At 34.0% G+C, this 23,161-nt stretch overlaps 4 protein-coding genes across 8 annotated transcripts; 3 read left to right on the plus strand and 1 right to left on the minus strand.

The window, feature by feature from the left end:
* Positions 1-1,548: 1,548 nt before the first annotated feature.
* Positions 1,549-3,258, plus strand: LOC140838005 (uncharacterized). Of its 3 annotated transcripts, XM_073204090.1 has the most exons (5): positions 1,559-1,877; positions 1,965-2,085; positions 2,190-2,578; positions 2,818-3,055; positions 3,113-3,240. In XM_073204090.1, the coding sequence occupies exons 1-4, from the start codon at positions 1,840-1,842 to the stop codon at positions 3,047-3,049; spliced, it is 780 nt and encodes a 259-aa protein (XP_073060191.1). In that variant the 5' UTR covers positions 1,559-1,839; the 3' UTR covers positions 3,050-3,055; positions 3,113-3,240. The 3 variants fall into 3 exon arrangements, with proteins under 3 accessions (XP_073060192.1, XP_073060191.1, XP_073060190.1); XM_073204091.1 differs by having other exon boundaries at positions 1,549-1,877; positions 1,974-2,085; positions 2,818-3,258; XM_073204089.1 differs by having other exon boundaries at positions 1,562-1,877; positions 2,818-3,256.
* A 1,230-nt stretch (positions 3,259-4,488) lies between these two features.
* On the minus strand, positions 4,489-7,328 carry LOC140839853 (uncharacterized). Its single transcript, XM_073206825.1, has 6 exons — positions 6,938-7,328; positions 6,405-6,485; positions 6,200-6,325; positions 6,049-6,106; positions 5,892-5,954; positions 4,489-5,746 (listed from the first exon to the last, which is right to left on the minus strand). Exons 1-5 carry the CDS (start codon positions 7,216-7,218, stop codon positions 5,916-5,918), a joined length of 585 nt encoding a protein of 194 aa, XP_073062926.1. The 5' UTR covers positions 7,219-7,328; the 3' UTR covers positions 4,489-5,746; positions 5,892-5,915.
* A 1,635-nt stretch (positions 7,329-8,963) lies between these two features.
* Positions 8,964-17,194, plus strand: LOC140839854 (thylakoid membrane protein TERC, chloroplastic-like). 3 transcript variants are annotated; one of them, XM_073206827.1, is made up of 14 exons: positions 8,965-9,213; positions 9,298-9,387; positions 9,982-10,124; positions 10,214-10,290; positions 11,151-11,238; positions 11,387-11,467; positions 11,575-11,631; positions 12,427-12,508; positions 14,580-14,629; positions 14,900-14,956; positions 15,053-15,131; positions 15,516-15,574; positions 16,754-16,811; positions 16,903-17,194. In XM_073206827.1, exons 1-14 carry the CDS (start codon positions 9,090-9,092, stop codon positions 16,995-16,997), a joined length of 1,140 nt encoding a protein of 379 aa, XP_073062928.1. In that variant the 5' UTR covers positions 8,965-9,089; the 3' UTR covers positions 16,998-17,194. The 3 variants fall into 3 exon arrangements, 2 of the variants coding, with proteins under 2 accessions (XP_073062928.1, XP_073062929.1); XR_012119802.1 differs by lacking the exons at positions 16,754-16,811; positions 16,903-17,194 and adding an exon at positions 16,273-16,740 and having other exon boundaries at positions 8,964-9,213; positions 15,516-16,190; XM_073206828.1 differs by lacking the exon at positions 8,965-9,213 and having other exon boundaries at positions 9,347-9,447.
* Positions 17,195-17,771: 577 nt separating this feature from the next.
* On the plus strand, positions 17,772-21,859 carry LOC140839855 (glutathione S-transferase L3-like). Its single transcript, XM_073206829.1, has 10 exons — positions 17,772-17,926; positions 18,064-18,138; positions 18,265-18,325; positions 18,642-18,728; positions 19,166-19,264; positions 19,360-19,462; positions 19,556-19,632; positions 20,299-20,406; positions 21,475-21,555; positions 21,647-21,859. The coding sequence occupies exons 1-10, from the start codon at positions 17,916-17,918 to the stop codon at positions 21,656-21,658; spliced, it is 714 nt and encodes a 237-aa protein (XP_073062930.1). The 5' UTR covers positions 17,772-17,915; the 3' UTR covers positions 21,659-21,859.
* Positions 21,860-23,161: the final 1,302 nt, after the last annotated feature.

Consider the following 23,161-nt stretch of genomic DNA (forward strand, 5'->3'; position numbering starts at 1 on the left):
GAAAAATAATAATTTTAACATAACAAATATTTTTTTCTATAGGCTGCGTTAGGTTGGAAAGCCGTATCACAAAATTAATATGTAAAACTGTCTCATAGGAAAAAAACATGTTTTTTTTTCTAAAAAAAAACAAGAGAGAATATGAAATAATAACAATTCGAGTGTCAGCAAGTTAAACGTGAAGTTAACAACACGTACCAAGAGTGATACAAAGAGGCATGGGGCGGTGAAATTTCCACACCACCATATCCCGTGACTAAAATTTAATACAAAAATTCCCAATTTTTTTTAAAAAATTAATAATTTAAATCAAGAAATTTTATTATCGGACAAATAGGTAGGCCATTACAAGTACAACTAGGGGTGGACGCGAGTCGGGTTTTCGGATTCGGGTATCCAACCCGATCATGTCGTATTTTATAACTATTCTTAGAAAACTGGAGATCGAATTATTATATTCGTAGAATTTGAAAATCGGAGAGGTATAAAGTTTATATTGCATTAAATATTATTCCCAGAAAATTATTGTTCTTAATTTAGTTTATTCGTATATAAATTATAACACATGTTGTCGGTTACTTGGACAATTATTCGTATCGTGGAGTGCAACGCAATATATTAATTTGTTGACATTTGAAAGTTCAAAGTATTCTAAACTAACAAAATGTCAAAATTAAAGATGGTCAACTGAATATTTAACTACGTCAATGTCATTGGAGACATCAGAATTGTGGTAGAATATGTTGTGATATAGAATAATTGAAATCAAATTTTACATGACTTTGTGTCTTGGTGCCCGATATTTAAGGGTTAAATCAATCGTCGATCGGGTTTTCTTGTTGGATCGATTTTATTTATGTGAGCTTATATATGAATAATTATGCGTTGTTGGTTAAGTTAAGCAAAAAATAAAGTGATCAAATAAAGTTTCGGGTTATTGAGCTTTAATGTATATGATAGATTGTAAGTTTTTAATATGTAAAGACATAAGTGTAATTTGTGATTTTATAATAAGCTAAAACAGAAATATCTAAAGATGATGATAGACATTATCTATTTATGAGTCATGGTACCTAGATCATGCGACATCACGTTCCATTTTCTATTTTCTCGTTAAAAAAATAGTTCAGAATAGAAAACAAAAAAACTTTTCATTTATGTTTTCAATCAAATTATTAATGATTTAGCATTATAGATTATGCGATTTATGGGTTTTTCTTAACATTTATGTTGTTCTTATACATCATTCTAAAGAATCGCAATTCTTCGCGAGATCAAGACTTTGCAAGTAATACTTTTGGGGCATTTAATTTAATTAATTACATATAACATATTTATAGAATTCATTGCAATTAGAATGAAATAAAATGGGTATTAATGAAGAAATAATGAGAAACAATGGTGCAAGTAACAGTTACAGAGAAGCGTGGTTACTGCTTTAATGTAAAGTAACTGAGAGAGAAGGCGTTGCCTGAAAATCATTCATGGTGGGGGGCAAGGAAAAGGCCAAAGCTTCACTCTGACACACCAAAAAAATCATTCATTTTATTTTATTGTATATTATTATTATTATTACAACATTAGCAGTTGGGTTGGGAGCACCTTTGTTTTTTCGAAAAAACAGAGGCGCAACATAAATTTTATTTTATTTTTAAAAAATTACATGTTTTTCCATGAACTTATTATAAATAAATTTCCTCACTGTTTTTCCAACTGCTTGAGACTAAAATGGGAGATAAAGAAAAGTATGCAGAATTGTTTTCCTTGTTTTCTACAGATTGATTGATTCCCACCTGATGCACAAAAAAAATCTTGAGGCGCAAAGGTCAAGAACATATTATGTCAGGAGGAGGAGACAACGGTGATGCGAAACGGAGGTGATTAATGTTTTATGAAAAATTATATTGTTCTTTTTGCTTATTTTCATTTTTTCCACGATTTGAAATGGGATTTTTATTATTCAGTGAGAAAAGATTGGAAGGAGAAGATATGGTGAGAACAGTGGATTCTTTAAGGGGAAGATTGCTTGCAGAGAGAATGGTTTCAAGAAATGCTAAAGAGGAGGCAGAGCAATTAGGAAACAAGGTACTTCTTCTTTGTGTTTGATATACAGTTTTTCCACCTTTTCATAGAGTCGAGGCTATAAAAAGATCAGCTGATGTATCATCGTTAATGTCTGAAAATAACAGCTGATTCAACTGGAAACCATGCTAAAACAGGAGGTGAAATCAAGAGACAGGGCCGAGAGGAAGCTGAGATTCTTGATCAAGAAGCTCGAATCCAAGAACATATCATATGTTTCTGATGAATCGGAGCAGTCGATTTTAGTGGACAGAAGCGACATTTCCTCTGTCTCGTCATTAGCTTCTTCAGGCGCCAAAGAAATTCAAGGAAGGGGTGAAAATCAAGAATCGGTGGAGCATTTCAAGTCTCAAAAAGGGTCAGAAAATATGGGCAAAAATGGACTCAATTGGAAGGAAACTGAAAGGGGGTTGGATCAAATCCCAATTGCTGCGAAAGTTTCGGAAGACCTTGTGCTAAATTCGGCAGAAAATTCTTCAAACACGGATAAGCATAGGTGGGTATTCAAAATTACATCTTTTTATGACACTGTCATTTGAGGTCAAGAATTTCATATTCATGAATTTAATCCATTTGAATTATTTGGATTGGATATTATATTTGAGGATTTCAAATCGATTTCCTCTTTATTTAAGTACTTGTATTGATAAATGCAGTAATCCAAGCACAACTTCGTGTTTAAACCACTAAATTTCTAATGCTGATTGTTTTCGGATGTAAATTTTACAATTACAGTAAAGAATCATCGGCTGAAGAGGGACATGACCAAGAAGATGATCCAGAGGACATTGTGGATAATTCGATGGCTTTAATTCTAATTGATACGCCACAGAAGAGTGAAACCATCGATCCAGAAGTTCTTGATGCTACTGTGAAAGAGGTCCTCGATGCTCTAAGGCATGCTAAAGAACAACTTAAAAGCTCGATGGAGAAAAGACGATGTATCAAAACGGTTATAGTAAGCTAGATTAAGGTAAGCTCGATGGAGAAAAGAGAATGTATCAAAACGGTTATAGTAGCCTAGCTTAAGGTAGAAAAGACGATGTATCAGAACAGATATAGTAGGCTAAATTAAGGTTTTGTTACAAAATAGATCAATGTCTGAATAGTAGAGTTGAAGGAAATAAAAAGCTTAAATTGAGTACTCTCTGGTTCTGGCTGTTGACGGAAATGGTTGCATTTGCATCCCTTTTATATAGTTAAAAATTAGTTTAGTCCTTGCTTATTTGAAACAATGTTATTCTCAATATTACAAATTTAACATACACAACTCTCTCGGAGAAAGGGCCGATTTATCATTTAATGGCAAACAACTTGTAATAATAATAATAATAATAATAATAATAATAATAATACATGTTATTTACAAAAAAAAAAAAGAAATAATTTTTTTTTTGTGAAGAAGCTTCTCTACCCAGATTCCCACATATGCTTTTTACTTTTGGAGTGCATGTATACTTATTTGTGGACACTTAGACAAGCTTTGTTAAAAATAGCATATGAGAGTACTGGTGTATTGGTTAAAATGAAGTTGTATTTAATACAACTTTTTATTCTTGGTTGATTTTGAAAAGAGTAGCCCAGGATAACAAAAAGCACATCTCAGTCAAATTTACCATTTCTGCCTAAAAAACCAAAAACGGTTGCATTCTAGGTACGCACGAGATACATTGATGATTTGCAAAACAAATTTGGTACACGTTGTAAAGTCAAAAAAGAAACATGGGAGCCTTCAAAAAGTGTTATTTGAAAACAGGAGTAGCACATATGGAAGTGGAGCAAACATAAGGCTCTCTTAGGAAATAACAAGAATAAAGGAGAAGCTAATTCAATTTAAGTTAAATGGCACAAACCCAATGGTTTTCTAAAAGAATTACGTATAATCTGTCACGTTTTTAACCACCTTTCTCGCACCTATTGTCCTTATAATCAATCATACGCTTCTTTACTCAAAACATAGAACAATTGAATACCCTTTGGTAACCCAGAGGTCTACTTTGCAGCAACTGAAATATTATGAAATTTGACCGAATTTAATATAACCCACGTCATTAAAATAATTTTTTTTAAAAAAAATAGAGCTCGTCGCACAGACACACAGGCGAGGTAGCACGTTTCACGTATTAAACTTGATTCAAGCACCGAACAGCAACTTAACCGACAATTTAAATCTGACAATAGAAAATATTACATTTAAAACAACTTCATCGCTGATTAAAAAAATGGCTTTCATAAAATATACAACAATGTAAGAACAGATTTTCGCCCTGTTTTCACACAAGTTTGATGGTCGAGAAGAAAAGCTTAAGAACCGATTAAGGGTGTCCGATTAAGGGTGTGCGTTAAAATTAAGCAAGCACAAACATTCACCGCGGTTTCTCCAGTTGAACAGAAAGCAAACATATGTGTTCATGCAATCGAGGCACAAAATGGACATGAGTGGATTCAATACATGGATCCCAGATCAGTAAACCTTGTCTTTAGAAGTATCACCAAAAACAGAAGAAAATAAGCTAGACTAAGATTCAGTTGAAGAAACATCAACATATTTCTCAACATTTTAAAAATCATAGCCGATTCACCTGGTCAGACCTTAGAAAACAACAACCGCCTCCAAAGAAATGGTGTGTATCTCAACCACCAACCTTATCAGAATATATGAGTCATACAGAAAGGGTTACTAGTAACTCTTAATAAATTAGGCAATCGACTACTGAGTCTTTAAACACAGTCATCTATCGATTGCAGTACTGCCAGACCTACACAAGCACTTGCATTAACTCTGTTAACACATGAGCGGTTTAGAAAACATGCAAGCTCCCCTATTCAGGGAAAAAATGAACACCGAAGAAAAACAAACCATTTTCTGTCAAGCTAGTAAATCTGCAAGATTCTTGAAATTTTAGAATATTTTTTATTAAGGCCGTAGAGCCTCAAACAGAGAGAAAAAGCAGTCACTGCAGAAGAACATATACGTACCAGTTTCTTGCTTGAAAAAACAGTTTCCAGATATGTACAGAAACTAACATGGAAAATGCAAAACGGGAGGAAAAAGATTTTACCCCATCTACTAGGCCAGCAGAATACACTCGATCTATGAAATCTTAACACCACATCAACAGAAAATATCGTAAACTAGGCTCGTTATTATATCTTGTAATTATGACATTCTTTCTCAACAGTCTGAAAATAAGAGTAATGAGTTCACTTAAAACAGTTTTCTGGAACTAAAAATGAGTTCGACTAAAACAAAATTTACTGCAAATTTTTCAAAGATTTTCATAGAGCACGAAATTTGATTCGACACTGGCATACCATCAAAGAACAAAACACAATAACCATCAGGTCAAAAGGAAGAAAAAAAATCAACAGAAGAAAGATCAAGGCGTGCAATATTTGTTATACCCATTCTGCATAAGACTGGCGAGATTCTAGTTTTCTACGTAATTCAAACTTCTGATAAGATTGGTGGCTGTTTTCAATGTATTAACTCCACGGAGGCGGCTTTTAGTTGTTCCAGGACTCACCAGGTAAACCAGAACTACCAACTTCAAAATTACAGAAACAAGATGCCCTAGATGTACTGTAATTATAGTAATGTAAAATAACTTGCTACTAAAGAAAGAAATCTGAAAGCATGGCATTAGTACTCAAACCAGCCACCCTGAAAATAATGGAAAAGAAGAATGACGATTAGGGACAGAAGTGAGTGAAAGAAAGCGAGAATAAAAACATCTGAGGTGATAAAATTTTTCCAGAATAAAGAGCGTAGAAATTTGAAATAAGAAAATATATAAGCAATGTCTTACAGTTTTTCAAAAACAATAGTTTCTTCAGGTTCCTACACCAGCCTCGCCTGTAATAAATGCCCCCTAAAAATTTTTGCAAATAGCACAAAGTAGGAACAGACCAAGAATTAGAATAAAAGTAAAATAATTGCTAGATGCTGGAAATTTTGAATCTTACCTCCTCAATGTCCTTTTCACCCTTTTCGCTTGACAATGAACGAGTTTTTTTAGAAAACCTGAGGAAACAGAGGTGGTCTAACCCATCACATAATTGTTCGAAACTCTTTTTATTGATGCAAGAAAGACGCTATAAGTGGAATGACAGGAACCTGATTGCCCTAGCTTTCTTTTTATCTTCGTCCACCGAATCAGGCTTGGAAATGGACCCAAACCTAGCAAGTCGGGCCTTCTTCTTTGCTTCCTCGTCAGCGGAAGCAGTTTGCACAACCCCAAATCTAGGGAAACACAAAATAAGATTTAAACAGAATGGCCCAAAAAACAATATCATAGAACATCAAATAAGAAAAGACAAACCTCTCAGCTCTAGCCTTCCTTTTCAGCTCCTCTGATTTCTTGGGAGAATCTGATCCATTGACCGCAGTACCAGTTCCAAACCTAAATTTGAATTATGCGACCACAAAATTGTTTCACCAAATTAGTAAATTTTATTTGCAATTATATACTGAAGAGATAACTATAAAGGGATAATAGCATAAGCAACACTTTCTGAAAACCAACTCAAAACAGATGATAATAATTTCCTCGAACAACAAATAACAGCAATTCCTACGGAGAAAAACTTAGGGGCAGAACAACAAATGTGTTTAATCATCTCCAAATGAACCTATATTGCTTGGTGAGAAACAGATAAAACAGGAAAGAAAAGTTGAAGTGGAAAGAGAAGATTGATAGCGTAATTTCTAATTTCATTTCAAAATTCTATAAGCATCCATCTTGAAGCTCCTCATACAACCCCTAAGCTAAATCCTGGCACAAAAACGTCCTACACTGCAACACACCGAAAATAAAAAAGAAGTTAACGAGAACGAGAGAACAGAAAACAAAACCTCTCCGCTCGAGTATTTCGCTTCTCCTCTTCAGTAAGCTTGATGGACACTCCGAAGCGCTCAGCGCGCTTCATCTTCTTCTGAATATCCGTAACCGCAGCGCCGTCATTAACGTCGCTCGTTTTCCCATCTACCTCGTCGAACTTACCCGTCGATTTATCAGCGCCTGACTCGGAAGACGTCGCCGTAATGACAGAGGAGGCGTCTTTGGTCGTCGGATCCGAATCCAGGTTCGAAAGGTTTCTAGGGTTTTCGAGTTTAATAGCAGTCGCCGCCGCCATAGCAGGTGTGTGTTCGGAGTATTTCTGTGTAGCGTTAGAACGTTACGTATGCGAATTGAAGCACAAGAAATGGCAGACGATTTCTTCAGGGTTTCTATTTGGTTGCTCTTCGCTTTTATTCTGAAAGTGAACACAGAGTCAGACACCGTATCTATATCATAATTAATTAATAATTAAAAAAATCGAAAAAAAATATAATTAAAAAATAAAATTTTATTATAATTTCTAAAATTTTAGACAAAAATTTATTGATATTAAAATTTTTAGAAGATGATAGATAGTTATTTATATAATTGTTTTTTATAATAATTATTTATATAAATGTTTTTCATGTTTAATATTTTTTAGTCGTGAACATTGGAATTTGACTAGTATTTTCACCTTTATGGTTTCTAGTTTTACGAGGGTTTGGCTTCTTTTATTTTTTAAGTTTTCTTAAAAAGTTATTCGGGATATTTATAAAAAAATAATTTGTTTAATTAATTAGAAAATTATGTTCTATTTTCGTGAGCAGTTTTCATATTTATCGAATAAATAGTTAATAAATTAAATAACAATTAGGGTGACCATTGTAATTTCGAAGTAGTCATACCAACGTAGTTATTCTAACATTAGTTTTCATTAAAGTGAACTTGGATGCAGAATAATTTTGATTAAAGAATATTGTCTGATTTGATTGATTAAATTTGAGATACGATGATTTATTATATTTTAATAATTGACAATAAATAATTAATATAAATAAAATAAAGACATGAAATATAATATTATAATTTTAATTCAATGAGTTGATTGACGTGATATATATAACTAAAGATTTTATCGTTGTCGATATATAATAATGTAAAAATTTGTGTGAGAAGGTTTCACGGATCGAATTTTATGAGATGAATCTCTTATTTGGATCATATATGAACAACTATTAATTTTTGGCAAAAACTTGTGTGAGACGATCTCACGAGTCATATTTTGTTAGACAAATCTTTTCTTTGGGTCATCCATGAAAAAATATTACTTTTTATTGTGAATATCGGTAGGTTTGACTCGTTTCATAAATAAAGATTCACGATATCGTCTCACAAGAGACATACTTTTAATTTTTATGTTAAGAATATTATTTTTTATTGTGAATGTCGGTAGGGTTGACTTGTCTCACAGATAAAGATTCGTGAGACCATCTCACAAGAGACATACTCATATAATAAATCGCAAAATTGCACTATAAAAATTTGATTTGATATGATTATTAATCTTATACAACCAACCAAACGCAACCTAAAAACACATCTAGCTAAAACCTACAATATTTGATGCCATATTAGATGAACCAGAGGAGTATACTTGATTAAATTATAAAGATGTTGGCACTGTAGTTTGCGAATTCTTTCTAAAAGAGATGCTTCGGGGGCTCGTGGAGCAATATCATTAATTTGATTAGACAACACTGAGTGAATCTGATTCCAAAACCAAAATTTGATAAGTTAAGATATGTTGTTAAATAATTTTTGAGGGCGCTAAATTTTATGACAATAATGGGAAAAATAATATTTTTGATATAAAAAATAATATTTATGAATTCAGTCGAGTCGAAGAGATGTTTCATAAAATTGAGCTGTGAGATGGAATGTTATTTTGATTTTTTAATGTTTTGGAAAGGAATGTATCTTTTATTTTCGAAGCTGCACATTTGTGTATAAAAATATGATCTTAAATCAGATCTAAAGATATTTAACAAGCAAAAATTACCATGGGAATTGACGATTACGCCCCTCCTAACAAAATACCCTGTGGATAACTGGATCCATGGCCGAGCATCGTCGCGGGTTTCCATTTTTATTTCAGCTTGATTACATACAACAAAATCTCAAGCCATGAAACTGGCTTCTACTGTCCACGCCGATGCTATTCGATTTCCATCCATTCTGCTGAAATCTTCCTCGGCTACGAGTGTTCGAATTCGATTCGCTCTTCGCCGCTCGTACCCCTTTTTACCTGGTAATGTTCACCTGCTGCTTGATAGTAGTTGCATATGTAAAGAAATTTTTTTTTTCACGTTTTTTTTTTGTTGTCGAATTCCAGCGGGGTGTGTTTGTGGTCGCAATGTCTCTTATTGTTCCACATTTGTATTCGCAAGGAGAACTGAGCGGGAGCAAGAAGCGTCTGTTCGATGTAAGAGTGCTTAGCAGTTGGATATTTTTAAAAGTTTATCGACTTAATTAATCTGTTCAGGTTTGTTGATTGTGACTTTGTTGATATTGACTATAGTTTTAGTAGAGTCCATGCTTTCAGGGTTACCAGCACAACTAGTTGGTTTTAAAATGTCTCGCCGCATGAAAAATTTTTACTTGTTTAAGATTTTTGGCGGCATTTTGGCTTTGATTCGTTATGCAAGGGGTACATAGAGCAATGGCTTCGTTTTTTGGACTAAACCTAGTCAAACGACTATATAGCTAAAGATTGAATCAATTTTCGAGTATGGAAACAAAACCTGTGGATGGCTTCTAGTGTCTTCTACTGTATAGTAGTATACGCTTCTTGTGAATGGGAATAAAAAAAGGTAGCAATAACTCGAATGAGCTTGAAGGTTGAACTTCATTAAATGATAATATGAAAATGTGATGTGCTTTCTGCTGTATACCCCTCTTGTAAATGGATTTCTAGGTGGCAACTCTAAAATGAACATGAAGGCTAAATTACATTAATGAAAATGTGAAAAGTTCTGGCATATCTAAAAGTCATTTGGCCGGTGAATAATTATTGCAGCGAAGGAGATAACAAGATCTCAGCCCCATGATGGAATTGATGGCAACAACAGCTCTTGCAATGATTCCTCTAGTGATAATTCAGGAGAAGTGCCTTTGAGCATGGCAGATTATTCCTCTTCTCTAAGAACAGTGGCCTTATGCGTATGATTTTTCAGATTATAATTCATAATTATTCATATTTGGTTTGAAGTAACCTGAATTAGTATCATTATAGTCAATTGATGTTGTAGGTATTCTCAGCTGTGGTGTTTGGCATTGGTCTGGGTTTCAAAGATGGAGTTAGCAAGGCTTCTGAATTTTTTACTGGGTATGATCGTAGACCTACTAGCAAACTGGTTAAAAGGTTTACAAATGCATGCTCTATGCAAATTTCTTCAGCTGGAGCTAACAAAACTTCACCTTTTTCTCGCTTTCTGTTGTGTAATTGAACCAAATATACAAATTTGAAAGTGTTATGTAAAAGATCACACAGTTTGAGAATTCGTTATTGTTATGGCGTTTGAAATGTGAAGTGAATATTGACTTTATTAATTAACTTTTTTTTGAAGACTTTATCCAGTTTCTGGAGAGTCGAAGAAATTGGGAAACACAGCTATCACTAGTATATTATAAAAAAAATTCATGTATATTGTCAGAGTATGTTAGCATTAGTACACCGAACTTAAACTTATAGTGTTATATTTAATCGCCTTAAATGAACCCAATTTCCCATTACCCCCTTTTGTATCGACTTAAAATGAAACATGAATATGCAATAAAAAAAAGAGAACAATACATGACACATCAATTTCTTTTTTTATATTCAATGTCTCTGCATGGCGTTACCAAAGGAATGTTACCGTAAATTTGTGTAAAATACTGGTATTGTTTTTAACTGAATTTAAAATGATTATAGGATTTTGTGATAGGTTTATATAATTTAATTGAAGTTGCTGCTCTATACTTATGATTATAGTTTATATATTGTTTGAAGAAATACCATGTGTTGCTAAAGTTGGTATTACACTCTTTAACAAATCGCTAAAAAAACCATATGTACTAGTAGTTTTTTTAGCTAATGCTGGGAATGATTTGGCTTTATTTTGTGTCATCACCATGTTTTTTTAATGTCCATGTGGAACTTTTTTTGCTGGCTTGTTCATGAATGTATATACTGTTTGTTTTCAGGTACCTACTGGAGCAGTCTTTATCTGTGGACAATCTATTCGTATTTGTCTTAGTATTTAACTACTTCAAAGTGCCACTTGATTACCAGGTTTAGTATTACAGTTTCATTCATTTATCAATTCCTATTTTCATTTCCTTTCAAAATAGAGTCATATATACTTTGATAATTTGTAATTTATTTGGTGGAAATCCACTATTTTCTTTGGGGTTAACATCCACAATTTGATCAAGTTTAGAACCGGGTTCTCTCTTATGGTATTGCTGGTGCAATAATCTTCAGATTGTTGTTGATACTTCTTGGTACAGCAACCCTCCAGGTCACTGGCTATACCTTAGTTCATCAACATTGATTTATTCTAAACTTTACATCCTGCAGCTTTCTTTTAAATCATATGTTAAAGTTATTGTTTTATGTCATCTCCAGAGATTTGAGGCGGTTAATCTATTGCTGGCAGCAATACTATTATACTCGTCGTTTAAGGTGCCATTCTTACCCGTTCACGTGTAACCGTTTACGGCTGTCATTCATTTTGTTTTTTATCCTGCATGCTGTGCTCTCCAGATTTCATCTACAAGTTTATAATGGATAAATGTTTTAAGTTAATTCATTGACAGACTTGAATAAGCATGCCTGGGATCCACTTATAAGTAGATTTTGCTTTTCTTTGTTATCGTGGTTTCTACCTACGCATTTCGTACTTCATATTTCTGTTTGTTTTTTGGCTATTTAGTTTCCATGACATGTAATTCTGAAATTATTAGCAGAGTTTGTGAAATGCTACAATAAAGTGTGTAAAGATGTGCTTTTTTAAAAATTGTTAGCTCTGCTAGTCTTCAGCTGTATCAATGGAAACTACAGGATTGCTTCCTATTATAATGTCTTGACGGTGAAAAGTGAAATTGATGTTTAAGTTACTTTATCCCCTTGTGCATTCATGAGTAACTAAGCCAGTTCAGACACTCTTATTGAACATATTTTTTAGTCTTATCTTCCTTTTGTCAACAGTCTTCTTGGTGCCTTTTGCTTGATGAAGGTGTAATTCTGACCCTTTTCTGAAATTAAACTTTCCTGTACCAATTCATGAAGTAACCAGAAATATCTCTAGGATCATTCATTTGTATCTTTATACTGCTAATTGATTGGCATCCTATATTTTTTTTATGTTCTCATGCTAAATAATATCACCATCTATTTCCATTTTTCTTCGATTTTGTAACGTGGTCACTGTTAACTTAGTTTATCTTATATACTTTATTGGTTTGCGATGTATTCTAGTTATTTGCTGAAGAAGATGAAGATACTGATCTCTCAAATAACTTCATTGTAAAGACGTGTCAGAAATTTATTCCTGTAACTTGTAATGTTCTCTCTCTCTCTTTCTCCATATGTGTGTGTGTGTGTGTGACACACATGTGCAAACAGACGCTCATGTGTAACTGCGCATCGACGCCAAATATCATGGAACAGATGGTCTATATCTTTGTGATCATAACAAACCAACCCATAGCTCTACAATTAGGGATGTAAGGCATGAAATGAACCCGTGTGATCATTTATTTTTTAGAAGTGGGGACGAAAGAGAGGTCCATGGATAGAGCATGTTATCTATTTCTTGGAACCCGTGTTGTACATCTCTGCAATAATAGTGCAGCATTACCTAAAGAACTAACTTCAAGCTGTGAAGCTTGAAAATTGTTCCAGCGTCAGCAAAGCAATTACTTAGAAGTGGGTGATATGGAGGTGACAGCGATAGGGGTGGAAATATTTTAGCAGAGCAGCTACGCGTGGGTAAGGGAGGGGCTTTTTTTAAAAATATAATAAATTTAAAAAGTTTTTATAAAAATATTGTAATTTGAAAACGCTTATAAAACTATGGCAATCCGTGGGAATCTGATCCGGATTCTACAGCGACGGTTTACAGCCGTCGCAATTAGCGACAGTTGTTAATCCGTCGCAAACAGCGACGGCTTGAAACCCGTCGCCCATAGCGACGGTTTAATACAATTATAAACCGTCGCTGTTTCTCTGCCCCCTTTCCTTTTTATTTTTTTTTTTTGTTTTAAATAAATCTGAATCCGGTGCAGTGAAATGCGGATTGTACTAGTTTTATAAACACTTTTATTTTACAACATTTTTATAATGTTTTATTTAATTTATAGTATTTTTAAAAAAGCCGACAAAATACTGCATGATATTACTGTAAATAATAATATTGACGGCGTGCGATTAATGTACTCCGTAAATGTCTAGACACAATTTTTTTAAAATTTTTTACTACTAACAGCAGCGCATATAAACATGCACACTTTTAGTAATACTGTTAACGAAGTGTTTTTATTGTGCGCTGCGAAAATTGCATATGTTATTTTAACAGCACACATAAATGCATTCTGCGGATATTACTATGGAATTTACTGTGTTGTTAAAATTACATATGCAATTTTCGCAGCGCACAATAAAAACACGTCGTTAATAGTATTACTAAAAGTGTACATGTTTATATGCGCTGTCGTTAGTAGTAAAAAATTTAAAAAAAATTGTGTCTAGACATTAACGGAGTACATTAATCGCACGCCGTCAATATTATTATTTACAGTAATATCATGCAATATTCTGTCGGCTTTTTTAAAAATATTATAAATTAAATAAAACATTATAAAAATGTTGTAAAATGAAAGTGTTTATAAAACTAGTACAATCTGTATTTCATTGCACCGGATTCAGACTTATTTAAAACAAAATAAAAAAAATAAAAAGGAAATGTGGCAGAGAAACCAATAGCGACGGATTATTAAACCGTCGCTATGGGCGACGGGTTTTAAGCCGTCGCAAACATTAAAAAACCGTCGCTAATTGCGACGGCTGTAAACCGTCGCTGTAGAATCCGGAGCAGATTCCCACGGATTGCCATAGTTTTATAAACGTTTTCAAATTACAATATTTTTATAAAAACTTTTTAAATTTATTATATTTTTAAAAAAAAGCCGGTAAGGGAGAGACAGATGTACATAAATGCAGAAGAGTTTAAGGCCTTCAGTGCTTACTAAAGTTTCAAATATATTGGGGATGTGTGTGTGCATACAGAGTAACATATGATTGACAGCTTAATGATCTAATTTAGAAAAACACGAGCTCTGAAAAGCTTTACTGAAGTTCAATATATATTGAATTTGAGTTTAGCGATGCTGTAGCCGAAATTTCTGGCTCATCAACTGGCGATCCCATATTTTTGTCATTTTTCTTCTTCTCATCATGTCACCATCTTATTGTTCCTGTACTTATCATCAAGGGCCCATATATGTTTGATTGGAGTTATTTCTTTGTGCCTAAACGAATTTTGCCTTTATATTCGCATCTTGAATCGTGTTGTCTAAGTCTTTGACTTTATTATGTTATTGATTATGATCTTTTATGCTCTCAATTTGCAGCTGATTATGACGGCGATCGATTTATAACTATTCAAGATGACATGTGGAAAGTAAGTTTTCAGATGGCAGCAGTTCTGGCTACTCTAAAGTGTCCAAGATTGTGGCATTATTATTTTTATTAAACCATTTTCTGTTGGAGGCTATTCAAGCACAGACTCAAAACTTTTTCTCTGGATGAGTCATACTGCCCTAGAGCGCGTCATTACATTTCTAACAGCTTATGATATAGCATCTTCAGCATCCCATGTTCAAATAGAATTAACTTTGCTTTGATTTGATTTTTAACTTCGTTTCTAACAGGATTCAAACATTTTGGGCAGGCTACTCCTTTACTTCTGACAGTAGCAGTTATTGAACTCAGCGATATTGCATTTGCTGTAGGTCTTTCATTCCTCAGCAACAAGGGGAACATGTGTGAAGCCCCAAGGCTTTATTTCTCTATTTTAACGGGTTTAATATTTGTCGTGTGTCAGGTGGATTCCATACCAGCTGTTTTTGGAGTCACACGGGATCCTTTTATAGTTTATACATCTAACCTCTTTGCCATTCTAGGTACTTTCTTTGCTCTTTATCCTATAGTATTTTCCATTGTTTTTGTGGTATCTGGTACCTGTTTGCCAGATAACTACTGATTTCAAGATGAATTTATTTCCTTGTACAAGGAACAAATATCATTCGTAACTTTTGTGTTCAAAATCTGGATTATAATAACATGTAAACATCACAATGCTAAATGTATTGTTTTAATTGCTTCTTTAATCTTTGGACATTTGTATTTGACCTTCTTGTCGAACTGAGAATATATAGATGATTTTTTTCCTCGGCCGAAGGTCACCTGGTTTGTTAAGTAAATTTTATATAAAATATAAAGCTCCAGGACTTCGTAGTTCATCTATGATTTGCCAGGATTCTTATACTTCACTTTTCATTCTGTAGGTCTAAGATCGTATTACGTACTCATTTCTGCAAAAATGGCAGAGTTGGAGTATTTGCAAGTAAGATTCTTCCAGCTTGATTTGGTTTCAGCATGAAGCTGTGCAATTGGGAGATTTATATGCAGTTTGTGTTCACAAAGTTTTTGTTTGGCTGCATTGGTTTATGATATGATCAACACAATCTATGTCTGATTGAAGCCAGCTCTAGCTGGAGCTCTAAGTGTTGGCATGTAGTTCACAGGATTAAATTGCAATTCTCTAGGATGTATACCCTGTTTTAGTGCCTCCATATCCTCAAACCCCCAAACTCCATAAATCCTTTTTCTGTTCCCTCCAGCATCACCTCTATAATTCGTGACCATGAAATTTTGTAGCCCCCTTCCTGCTACTTCCAGCTCTTTCGGCCCTGCTCATCCTCTTGCTATCATCAACACGCACCAGTTTCCATAACCGGAGCTCATCCTCTTGTTATCATCAACACCCACCATTTTCCATAACCTGTGCGTTTCCTTTCTACATTCCTGCTCTGATTTTGCTAGATCTGATGATAGTTGTTAAAACTAGGCCTGGAATGAGGTTAGCATGAGGAGAAGTAAACAAACAACAAGAATAATGTAGAGAGCAAAGTAACTTTTCCCACTAAGCCAATGCCAGACCTAGTTTATGCTGGTGCAAAGTGAGTGATACTGAAAAGTAAAGAAGCATGTTATTGTTTTCATTCTTAAAATGTGCCTTCTGATGAACTCCAAAAATATCAGGGTGAAAATATTGCTACGTGGACCCTCATTTAAACCACTTGTCATCTTTCCTCCACTATATAGCATCTTACATTGGTGCTCGATCTGGTGAGGTAGGTGCCTGTGTGTTATTATTTCATTTAAATTTGGTCTTGGAAGATGGGAAATAAGTGATTAGTGGGTGTTGATAAACAAGATGATTGAAAAGGTAATGTGGTAGTCTGCAATCACCAAAGGAGTCCCCACTGAGATTGCTTTGGGAAAGCTTTGTGAAATCATCAACTCATGCCATAATCTAAAAAGGACAGATTACGAATTAACTTTGATATTTCATTTGCTATATATGCTCATTTTTTGTCTATGATTCAAAAGCTATCAGCCAGCTGCTAGCATTAGAAAAACTAGTATCCCATATCTCTGCTACTATTTTTAAATATCATTATTTTTCCTCTTCATACTGTTAAGCCATGTGCTAACATCAATCTCCAATCCTGTTGATCAGCCTGCAATTGGTGTTATTCTTGGGTTCGTCGGGTGTAAGATGATATTTGATTTCTTTGGTACGTAAAACTGATTGCATTGAGTTTCTTTAACTCGTATATAGCCGCTGTCATAAAAGTTGTAGCCAACATTTCCACATTTGTCATCCAGGTTTCCATATACCCACCGAGGTTGCTCTTGGGTTTGTGGCCACGTCTCTTGGCACAGGTGTGTTGCTCAGTCTACGGAAGAGCTCTGATGAATAATGTGTGAAAGGGTGGATTAAGTGAGAATTCAAACAAAAAAGAGAGCATATATGTTTATCTTCTTTGCCATTTCTTCGCAAGCCCACTCGCATTTTGTTGCAATGCTGGTTCTTGTAATTTTGATATTGTAGACTACTTGGAGTTCTACAATTACCTCATTGAATTTATTTTTGACTCCTGGTTAGAGGGTTTTATGATCTACTTTCTCCTCGTCATGTTATCATAAGAGTGATCTGACGTAGTTTTAAATCAAGAATTTAATTCGAAAGAATTTTAAATTTATTATTTAAATCCTTTCTATTTGTCTGTATGCGTGAAAATTATGTAGATTTGAAATTTCCATTCACCCTTTTAAACTTAAAAATTTAAATTTAAATTACGTTCGGATGAAATGATTTGATTATTTCATTTCAAATTTACACAACAAATCCATTATTATTATTATTATTATTATTATTATTATTATTATTATTATTATTGTTATTATTATTATTATTATTATTATTATTTATTTGCTTTAATTTTTAATATGTTCCAAATTAGTCTGTTTGAAATCTTTCCATAACATAATTTCAATGGATTCCAATTCTGTCCGATTTAAAATATTCAAACCAAATTAAGATTTTGTTTCAGACCGTGTTGGATATCTATGCTCAGGCCATGAGTATTTAAATGAATTGGGACACAAATCCCGTCTGCATGCATCAAAAATTCAATTCAACACCACGTTTAGTTTACTTTGTACGCACCCATCAGAAATCCCACTCGACACGCGTAAGCAGTGACGGAATCAGAGGCCATATATTTTCGAAGTTTGTGGGCTAATGTGGACCTGATAATCTTATATATAAAGGATTAACTGCTCCTGTAAGTAGGTGTCTGCAGTACCTTTGATTTTGAACGCGAAGAAAAGAATCAATGGCTGCTCCGTAAGTTCAAATTTTTTTGGGGATTTTTTTTTGCCATTTCGACTGTTCTGAATTTAATATCATTTTGATGTAGATCTGGATTATTTTAATTTTACTCGTTTGAGGTGTGGAAGTAATTTTTGTTTGTGAATTTGCAGTGCCGTGTTTGAGGTTCTTCCTCCGGTTTTGGATTCGACTTCTGATCCGCCGCCTCTTTTTGATGGAACGACTAGGTGTTTTTATGCGTGAATTGGGTTTTATTGCATGATTACTAATGCTTGTGCGATGATTTTTTTTTTTTTTTAGGAAAATGATTTATCTGATGTCGAGTAATTTGATATTTGTTTTGTTTTCTGAAGGTTGTATATCAACGACATGTGCCCGTATGCTCAGCGTGTGTGGATCGTCAGGAACTACAAGGTCTGCCCTTTTAGTTTATGTCAGTTTTGTTGCCATTACTTCTTGTTTCATAAATTGGTAGATTTACGATAATATGTTAAGGAAATCACGTCACGAGTTTCTTTTTTTTATTATACTTTCATTTGAATGGTATAGTGGCTTACATTTATGATGTAAATTTTCATATTTGGGTCAAGTTGCATAATGATACCGGATTGTATTTCGAATTTGAAATATTTGAGCTGAAGTCTTATAACTATAGTCGACAGCGTTTTGGATTTGATCCATTGCTAATTAAATTGCTTTTGTTCTTATGCCCCCAAATTATGTAATGCAGGGTTTACATGATAAAATTAAGTTGGTTCCGATTGACCTCCAGAGCAGGCCTGCTTGGTATAAGGAGAAAGTGTACCCAGAAAATAAGGTATCCATTCTTGATGGTTCTGGTATTCGTTTTTTACTCACATCCGAGTTTATTTTTTGATCCTATCATTTTGATATTCGACTACGTGAAATACACTCTTTCTATGTCGCCTAAATTGATTCTTTCGAAATTAAGAACCCTCCTTTCTCCCCCAAAAAGAGAGAAGGAAAAAGAATTTCAAGCCATGTCAGTACTATGGTTGGCTCCCCACTGTGATAAAATAATCTAAATTCTTGAAAGGTTTTTCTTCAAAATCCATGAGAAATAGCTGTCATTATCATCATCCTCATTATTATTATTACTGAATTTTCTCATGGTTGGCATGATAAATTTTGAATAAAAGGATATGAACTGCTGTCGGATGGCAATGAACTTATTAGTTAGTCAAGGCATTGGATGCTCCATTGCTTTTACTTTCCTCATTATCTCTTTTGTAGGTTCCAGCATTAGAACATAATGGCCAAGTCATTGGAGAGAGCCTGGATTTAGTTAAGTACGTCGATAGCAATTTCGAAGGACTGGCTCTGCTACCTGATGTAAGATATGATTTTGAGTTCTCCTTTTGTGAATGTGGTCTTTTCGCCTCCATTGTTTCTTCGTATAAATAGATCTTAATGTGAAATCACTGCAGGATCCGGCCAAACTGAAATTTGGTGAGGAGTTGATAGCCTATAGCGATACATTCACAACAAATTTGTATGCATCACTCAGAGGAGACGCTGTCAAAGAAGCTGGTATTGATGCAGCCTGTCCTATTTCTTACTCCATAATTCTGTGCGTCATGATATTGATTTGTTCAAAATTTTATGGATAATTTTGCTACACAGCTGCTGAATTTGATTACCTGGAAACTGCTCTTCATAAGTTTGACGACGGGCCATTCTTCCTTGGTCAGTTCAGCCAGGTAATTGATTTTTCATCCGAGGTTCACCTCCTGACCGTTGTTCCTCTGTGAATATAATGAATTGAACCGAAAAAAGAATTGATTATTCATCCCAAGGCTCAACTCCTGACCGTTGTTCCTCTATGAATATAGTGAATTGAACCGAACAAAGAATCTTATATTTTTCAGTTCAGCCAGGTAGTTATTTTTCTTCCCAACGTTAACCGCCTGACCGGTGTTCCTCTATGAATATAATGAATTGAACCGAAAAAGAAGCTTAATTTTTTTTTTAGAACTTCTGGAGAGTTGTTTTATAATTTTGAGTTGGTTCTGGTCATGGTTTTCGAAAATTGATGTGATAGGTAATGGTTGATGATGTGTAATGATGGTTAGAAAACGTAGTGTACCAAAAGGGTCATAATTTCGTGAAACGATGTGTCATGTTTAAAAAGACGTGCATTTTCCCAAAACATAGAACTATCTTTCATGATAAAGGATTTATAATTTGCTTCTTCGAAATATTAAAGCAACTGTTGGGGGTTAAAAAACTCACTTTAAAGAAAAAACAAGCGAGGCCTTAAACCTCCCTTGGATGACCTAGTTTCTTTTTCTAAGGTAAAATGTGTGACCCAGTAGTTTACGTGTCACAGGAATAGATCTTTAACCTGGTATTTGTTATATGTGCAGGTAGATGTTGTGTATGTTCCATTTGTGGAGAGGTTTCACATCATTTTCCAAGAAATATTTAAACACGATATTACGTCAGGCAGGCCAAAACTAGCCGCATGGATTGAGGTACTTGATCCATTCATTTTTTCTTGATAGCGAAAGGTCCTAATGCTAAACATGCACTGTTTTCTTGGATCTGCTCATGCCTTGAGGTGTTTTAGTAGTTATTATTGAAATAGTTGCTTGCACTTTGAGCAGTTGATTCAGATAGCAAAACAGTGACCGCCTTCTTAAATGTTGTGTTGTTGGATACTTGGATTCTTGGATTCTTTTGCTGTTTCACTTGGTGGAGGGGTAAATGTCAGTTTGTAGAGATTAGAATGCCTATTGCTGTTGGAGTTCTATTATTACAGCTAACAATATTTGTGTTATTTTGTTATTAGGATCCAATGCTTTGTCTTTTGTTTTGTTGCAATTGTGAATGCTCAAACCTTTTCAAGAGGCTTCATCTTGTCCACAGTTCCTTTTCCTAATTTAAGCAAATCTTTAGAAATTAATAGCCTCTCCAGTGATTTTAAATCTCCTCGCTCCTCCACATCCTGTATCTGCTAAATTAACTTTATGGTGTGTGTATTGGAGACTTGGGTCGGGTGATGCAAGCCATCTTTGCAATTTCTCAGTGCTCTCATCACGAGGGGGTTTGATGTGGATCTTAGATTATGGCATATTTAAATAAATTTTTAAATCAGTTTGTCCTATGTCTCTCTCTTCTGCGATTGCTATATTGCTATCTCGTCTTTGTTTACATTCACCCTTTGGTGCAAAGGATAAGATTTTGTGTCCTTATCTCATCCAAAAGTTTTAGAGTTAAAAATAATTATATTATTCATATCTTTCAATACATTATTCGGTATAATAGATACTGATTATCTCATCCCACGAGCCAAACGTAGAGGTAGCCCAAGAGTTGATTCAGCCCTTTTTGGTTTTCTTATGGATGAATGCACTTATATATGATTTTGAGCTATGCAACCGATTAAATACCATGTAAGCTATTAGCCTTTGGATCATATAAACTACTTATACGAATTCTCAGAAATTTCACCTGAACCTTGTACACATTTCACAGTTGATTGCTCATGTCTTCAATTGTCTGAGCGTCTGAAATTCTAGCGTCTGCAAATTTTTGTCCAGGCAATAAATAAGATTGATGCTTACAAGCCAACAAAGTGCAACCGCGAGAAATTCCTGGCATATGTAAAAAAACGTTTTCTGGTAAGTTGTGTCCACAACCCGCACAAATTTTAATGCTCATGTTCATTTTTATGTGATAGTTACATTGTTTGATTTACATCTGCATGTGCAGGGTGAAAGCTAAATTGTGATGATGCATACTCTGCTGCTGAAATAATATTGTTTTTGTGCTTATACCGCTCGGATATGTAATGAGTTGTCAAGACTTTGTTGTATGTTACTGTAAGTGATAATACTGTTATAAATAAAGCATGTGATGCACCAGGTATGTCCTTGTTCAAATTCACTGCAATATTCATAATAAGAGGTAACGCCCATTACAATATTTTGAATATTCTTGAAGAAATTCTGCACGGAAAAGTGACTGCTAAGTTTTTTCCATCAAAAAAGTGAATGCCAAGGTTAAAAACTACTACAAAATGAATAGACATTTTTTATAACCAATGGGGATATATTATTTAGATTATAAACTATGTATATGGCGAGAATTTTATAGTGTCCCAGTTTACCTTGATCTAAGGTGTAAAAGAACTTAATCGAGACGAATATGATGAAAATTTGAAGGTTCGAATTATTTTTTCGAGTTCAAGCTTGATTCGAAGTTCGAAAGTTTTAAAACTTATGGGTCAAATTCGATTTGAAAAATTCGAGCATGTTCGTAAACTATTTGGAAATAAGTACTCGAAATCTATTTATCTAATATATATTCATATTATATTAATTAAATATTAAAACTCGCGAGCGGTTAGTGTTTGATAGGCTCGAATTCGACTTGAAAAAAGTTCAAACATGTTCGAATTCAGCTCGAATTTTATAAGTTCAAATACAAATAAAATATTATTCGAATTGGTTCAAAAAATTCGCAAACATGCTTGGTGGTGTGTCCTCATATAATGAAACTTATATTTACGATCATATTATCCTCGCATAATCAATCCATTGAAATAGCAACGATCTTCCTTATTTTTGAAGATCTTATAGTTAATTAGCGCTCGTAAACTTTGATTTATCTATATGACTTCCGTTATCATAACAAATTTTAAAAGACGATTATAAATTTAGTTGCAATTTTTGAGGTCCTAACGATCATATTCGTTATTCAATAAATCGTATCCAACCTCGGATAAATACATCAGTAGCCCTTGAGTAATTTTATCTCACGTACATGCAAAAATCTGTATAAGACGGTCTCACGGATCTTTATTGGGGTCATCCATGAAAAATTATTATTTTTTATGCTAAGAGTATAAATATCGGTAGAGTTGACCCGTCTCATATTTGTGAGACCATCTCACAAGACCAAAACCAATTTCTAATATCGATTTGCCCATTTTTCTTAATCAACAATAAAACCAAAGCAACATAACATTATATTTCTTTTTCTTTTTTTATAATCAATCAAACGAGTTCATCACCATGGAAATACTTGCAAGTTGCAACATCAAATGTTAAGTTAATAATGAATTTTCTATTTGCTTGAATTTTTTCATCCACTCTTTAAACCAAATCCAGGCCAATCAAGCTCTCAACTCGATACTCGTAATCAGTGACGAAATCAAAGCCATTCGATTTTTTTTTCCTATTACGATCGAACGTAATTTGTTAGCTGATGTCGAGTATAATGTTG

This window comes from Primulina eburnea, chromosome 8 (assembly GCF_022965805.1).
Source record: "Primulina eburnea isolate SZY01 chromosome 8, ASM2296580v1, whole genome shotgun sequence".
Taxonomy (NCBI): Eukaryota; Viridiplantae; Streptophyta; class Magnoliopsida; order Lamiales; family Gesneriaceae; genus Primulina; species Primulina eburnea.